This window comes from Bufo gargarizans, chromosome 3 (assembly GCF_014858855.1).
Source record: "Bufo gargarizans isolate SCDJY-AF-19 chromosome 3, ASM1485885v1, whole genome shotgun sequence".
NCBI classification, from domain to species: domain Eukaryota; kingdom Metazoa; phylum Chordata; class Amphibia; order Anura; family Bufonidae; genus Bufo; species Bufo gargarizans.
This window is the reverse complement of record NC_058082.1, coordinates 465,712,614-465,718,524: the sequence shown is the minus strand read 5'-3', so window position 1 is coordinate 465,718,524 and position 5,911 is coordinate 465,712,614. Positions and strand designations below refer to the sequence as shown.

General features: G+C 41.8%; 1 protein-coding gene across 1 annotated transcript; it reads right to left on the bottom strand.

Moving 5' to 3' along the window:
* Positions 1-1,111: 1,111 nt before the first annotated feature.
* LOC122932345 (beta-crystallin B1-like) lies at positions 1,112-5,618 on the bottom strand. Its single transcript, XM_044286704.1, has 5 exons — positions 5,553-5,618; positions 3,857-3,975; positions 2,418-2,550; positions 1,914-2,056; positions 1,112-1,280 (listed from the first exon to the last, which is right to left on the bottom strand). Exons 1-5 carry the CDS (start codon positions 5,616-5,618, stop codon positions 1,112-1,114), a joined length of 630 nt encoding a protein of 209 aa, XP_044142639.1.
* Positions 5,619-5,911: the final 293 nt, after the last annotated feature.

Sequence of the window (5,911 nt, the reverse complement as noted above, 5' to 3'; positions counted from 1 at the left end):
CCACATATGTTGAGCAATGGGAAAAGTGGCAAATTTTACCAGTAAAATGTCACAAATAATCTTTTATGATATTTTAGTTAATAAATGTGGTCCCCTAGGTGTGTTGATGATATTTCTGTATTCCCAGATACTTATTTAGTTCTACCATACTCTATTTCCTGTAGTGTGCATGGAATCTATTCTTTTGATCCATTCAAGGAATTAGAGGCCAGTTTTATGGGAAGCCTCCAGATCTTGAATAACTCACTACTCCAAATTAACAAACACCAACAGCAGCCATTTCTTATATACCCTTTTTATTAGTGTTAAACTGCGAAGAGTTCGCCACATGTATCGGTGGTTTGGTAGAGCTGCATATGGATGGACAGTGCTTTGGACAGGAACAATGAAAACTTTCCTGCTGTGCATTTGTTTGCTGAGGTTTTTTGTGTAGTAAATACAAGACTTGTTTCCCCCCTGAGAAGGGTGACAGTGTCCAGATGTTCTGGATATTTTATGTTACTGGACAGAGAGAGAGCTTGCTGAACGGATCATCGACGGTGGACGCAGAGCATTGTGTAGTAGAATACAACTCAAGAAGTCTAGGGTTTAAAGAACAAAAATCTACTTTTGCAGGACAATAGGCTATAGATTTGTGCTCAAGCTCTTTTTTGTTGGCACATACTTATAATCATTTACTTTAGCAGTCATTATATATGGTAACACTATATAACCTGGCTGTGCTGGGGCAGATCAAGATATATATAACAAGAGTATTTGGTCTTAAAATATGACAAAGTATGTATTTAGCTAAGAGGGTAAAGGTAGCTCTTGAAAATCCAGCACAGAGAAGAAAGAGGTGGTACGTTCAACATTCCCACTTTTGCCCTAGAGGGCGATCTTGGTGAGAGGATTACCCCATTATATACAGTAATTGCTGGACTAGCAGCTAGGAGAACATGTCAGAAAACCAAAAAATGCCGTCAATAAAAAAAATGACCTTGTAGACAAATAAATTAAGCAACAGTCGTCTCTCTCTCTTTCCAATATACAGAGAATGGTTCAAAGATTAAAAAGAAACAAGCCCCTTTCTTCCGTCAGTCAGGTTTCGTGTCTTATCCTTAATGCTTCCTTAGTTTCCAACTTCAAAATGTCCTCTCTTGTACCACTGCATGTCCTTTACTCGGCGGATAGACTGAATCTGGGGCTGGTTGGCTCCCCAATTGTTCCAGTGTTTGTATGGTCCATATTCCATTAAGTACTGATAACCTCTGTAACCAGGGTACTGGTATCCGACCCATCTAGACAAACACATTAGATACATTCTATAATTAATATACAGTAAATTTACAGGTTTTTTTTTCACAATATAAAGAAGATAAGTTCAGTCCATAGACTAAATTGTACAATATAATATACTATTGATTCGTAGTTGTTCCTTATTATTGACAGGGAATAAAGTGATGCCTACCACTGCTCTGCCAGTTGAACCACAAGTCTGAGCAGGGACTAAAATACACTTCAGGATGGACAGGGTCATGTGCATGGCTGCAGCCAATGATTTGCCTCAGCACTGATATGTCCCCAAATAGCAGGCCACTTGGGGACACATCACCTCTGAGGCCAGTCACTGGCTGCAGCACTTGGCCTTGTCTGTTAGAAGGTTTACAGGATGGGGGTGTTGAAGGCCAGTGAAGGGAGCCAGAAGGGAGTAGCAGAGAGCAGGTGAGTATAGATTTTTCCACAAATACTGCAGGCTGGGGTTCAAATTAAAAAAGGAAAAAAAGCTGGAAACCCCTTTAACACTCAAACACTCAGCCGATCTCCTGTGATGCAGGGTCAGTGTCTTAATGAACAATGTAGAATTTTTATTTGCAAATGTGATACAAAACGTTCCGAGCATCATTACAATTAGTCCACTTTCAAACACTTACGTTCCTCCAAGGACCTGGATGCTAGCAACTCTATCCTGGAATCCATAGGACCACAAGCTGGGGATATCTTCATCACAGACCTCCATCTTCCTGCCCTCAAAGTTTACACATTCATAGAGAGAGATCTTATAGTCCTGAGTGTCCTATAATTTAAAGTTTCAATAAGAAGTCATTATAAGGCAGAACAATTTATATTAGGATTTTTTTTTTTTTTACCATTTTGACCACTGCCTATTAACATCCCTTCTCTCCTCTGGTAGGTGAATTTGGCCATGTGAATTTTTGATCTACATGCTAATTTTGTTTGATGCCTATGGAACAGGGAAGAACGGCATGTCTATAGTATTTTGACCATGGACAAGAAGGTGGGAACACTGTGGTACATACAGTATACACCCTTGAACCCTAAATTTACAAACCATATACTAACCAACAATGGTTGTGAGAAAATGACAATAGGATGGCTCTTTGTTTCAATGATTTCATTTGTAGTATAGATCTTACCATACGGACTGGTCTAAAGGACATGATCCTATCTGCACGAAAGCAGTTAGACCAGGAGTCCCAGCGAGGGTATTCCCCTTTCTCCAGAATGAACATCTCTCCAGTGAAATCTTTCTGTTCATAAGCGACCCAGCTGTGAATTTGAACCATAGAGTAGACATTGAAGTATCACCTCCAAAATTATAGCGTCCATCTTAATAGGTTAGACATGACTGTTCATCTAGCTTCAGCTGGAACACATTTCTGATGTGATATATGACATAAGACTTTTAAAAAAAAATATGTGACAGCACTTCGGAATACATTTGTCACATTTTAAAGGGTTTTTTCAAGATTCTGATATTGACGGTCTGTCCTTCTATCCAGCTCCTGGCACCCCCGATGATCAGCTACTTGAAGAGGCTGTGGTGCTCTGGTGAGTGCCACAGCCTCTTCCTAGGCCAGTAACTTCACATTCATCAATCACAGGGTCTAGGCATAGCTCAGTCCCATTCAAGTGTCCAGGACTGAACTGCAATACCAAGCACAGCCACTATCCAATGGACAGTGATGTGCTTGGTAAGCTGCAAGGAGGCTGCGGTGGTCACTGGTTGGGGTCCCAGTTGTCAGATCACTGCCAATTTGATATTAATGACCTATTCTGTGGATAGGTCATCAATATCAGAATCTCAGAAAACCTCTATTTTCTGACTGTTCCTGCCAACAAACTGAACAATTCTGATATATAATAATGAATTGGACCTGTAGTAAATACTTCTGTTTCTCACAATATAACAAATGTGGAGTAAGTTTATTTGAACTATTTGTTGTTTTGTCTTCTACTATTCCTCCTGGAAATGTAAGAATGAGGGAAGATTCACACAATGTAAGCCGTCTGTGCCGGTGCTGCAGTTTGCAATGCAGGGGCATTGGCCGTGTGAATCCCATATTGCAGTGCAGACCCATTCACCTGAATGGTACAGCGATCCGCAATATACGACTAAAGATTGGACACGTCCTATCTTTTGCAGTGCGGAAGCACAATTTAGAAGCACTTCCGGGGGCTTCAGATCCATACATTCGTTCCGCACCATGGGGTACCTGGAGGATTGCGGACCAATTCAAGTCAATAGGTGTTTGCTGTTTGCGGTCTGCAATACGGGCTCGGACCACCTACGGTTGTGGGAATGTACCTTAAATCGAGAACTCTGCATCATCATTCCTCTTGTCAAAAGACCATGACCCCACATACCCTGATACTTTTCAATCAAGTGTTGATTGTGAATGATTGTGTAAAGACCTACCTTAGTGAGAAAGGGAACGGTAACACCCAGTCACATACATTTCCAGGAGGAACAACAGAATGGCACAATACAGAGATCTGAGAAAATTTGATCTTTCACGGGGAAATATTTTACTTATAAGCTATATTATAAAGGGTTAAGATGTTTGAAACTTACGGTCCACATTCAATTCGAATGGACTTCACATTGTCGAAACCTCGGTCACACAAGTTTCTGCACTCGCTGCTAAATTCTACCTTGTGGCCTTGGAAATTTTCATATTCGTAGCATATCAGCTGTAAATAGCATAAATAGCAGTAAGAAAATGGAAGCAGAACAGGTGTGGATATTAAACTTCCTTTATCCACCTCTATATACTGATTTCTGGAAGATATTTTATTTGATGACCTGTCCTCTGCATCTCATCAACTGTATCTCATCAACGGGGGTCTGACACCAGGGACCTCTGCCGATCAGCAGTAGCGCTGCAGCCTTCTTACAGCTTTGCCTAGGCCATGTGACATTGCGTTCATTGGTCACATGGCCTAGATGCAGCCCAGCCCCTTTGAAGTAAATGGGGCTGAGCAGCGATACCAAGCACTGCCGCTGTGCTTGGTGAGCTGAGAAAAGGCTATGGCACTACTGTGAGCGTCAGTGCCTTCTCAAACAGCTGATTTGTGGGTTTCATAGGTGTTGGACCCCCTTTAGGGTCCATTCACACATCCGCAAAATGGGTCCGCATCCGTTCCGCAATTTTGTGGAACAGGTGCGGACCCATTCATTTTCAATCCACATTTGCGGATCCGCACTTCCGTTCCAAAAAAAAAATAGAACATTTCCTATTCAATTGTGGACAAGAAAAGGTATTTTTTATAAGAGTGTCGGCGATGTGTGGTCCGCAAAATGCACATACGGATGTGTGAATGGCCCCATAATCAGATACTGATGACCTATCCAGTATCTGTAGCACACCCTCAAAAGCAGTAGCAGCATGGAGGAAATTATACCACGGCACTGAGCAGTGTGACTGAACTCAGTACTGAGGTGAGATAGAAAACTTGCTAGAGACTTCAGCACAATCTCCGAGTGTCTATCCCTCTCCAGTAGCTCACTCTGCCTCCCCTTTCCATAGACTTCAATAGGAAGCATGTAACCTGATCCCTCAGTGAGTTGCTGACATGGATAGTCTCTTAAGACAGATTTTAGCAGTTAATTTAAGGTGAATGCAAATTTCAAGATACAGAGGGAAAAAGTGGCGTAAAACTGGAGAAAAATAACACATAAGATGCAACTTTCTTGTATTCACTTGCAATATTGAATTATTCAAAGTATAATGCCTATTTAACAGTGTACCAAAATACTATCAATCATGATATTTAAAGGGGTTTTTCAGGTTACTGATATTGATGACCTATCCTAAAGATACATCATCAATATCTGATCAGTGGGGGCTTGTTATCTACCCCCCTTACCGATCAGCTGTTCCCTCAGCCTTCAGCACTGGAACTAGCACTTTGAATGAAACAGGAAGCACAGCTCCATTCAAAGTATAGTGGCCGTACATGGTACTTCAGCTCAGCTCCTATTCACTTTAATGTGAGAGGAGCTGCAGTAAGCCAGCAGGGCTGCTACACTTGAAATAAAGCTGTTCTTTCTGCTTCATTCAAAAGCTAGTCCGGGATGCAGGAAACAGCTGATCAGTGAGAGTGCAGGGTGAAGGACCCTCACTGATCAGATATTAATGACCTAGCCTGAGCATAGGTCACCAATATCAGGAGCCAGGAAAACCCTTTTAACTAATGCTCTTTATTACGGCAATAGAAGATTTTATTTTCAGAAATGTAATACTATACATCATTATTGTTGTCTATACCTTGTAATTCTGCAGACCCAAGGCAGTGTGGCTACCAATGCTTCCTTGAGCTCCAGTGTGAGACATTTTGGTGAATCTTTAAGAAACCTGCAATAATTAGGTTGTCACAATTAGTAATATTTAACAAAAGTGCAAACATTTTCTTAGATGCCATACTTTACTCCCATCTTCAATAGGTTGCTGGCTGGATGTTATATCAGCCAGCGCAGAGCGTCACAGCTTCCCTGGCTGTGACGCTCTGCGCTGCGATTGGACAGCGCTACAGCCAGGGAGAAGGAGACGCCCACGGAGAAAGACTCAGTCTCCTCCTCATTGCTCCGATGCTCAGTATTAGCATACTGAGAGGGAGAAATCCGGCG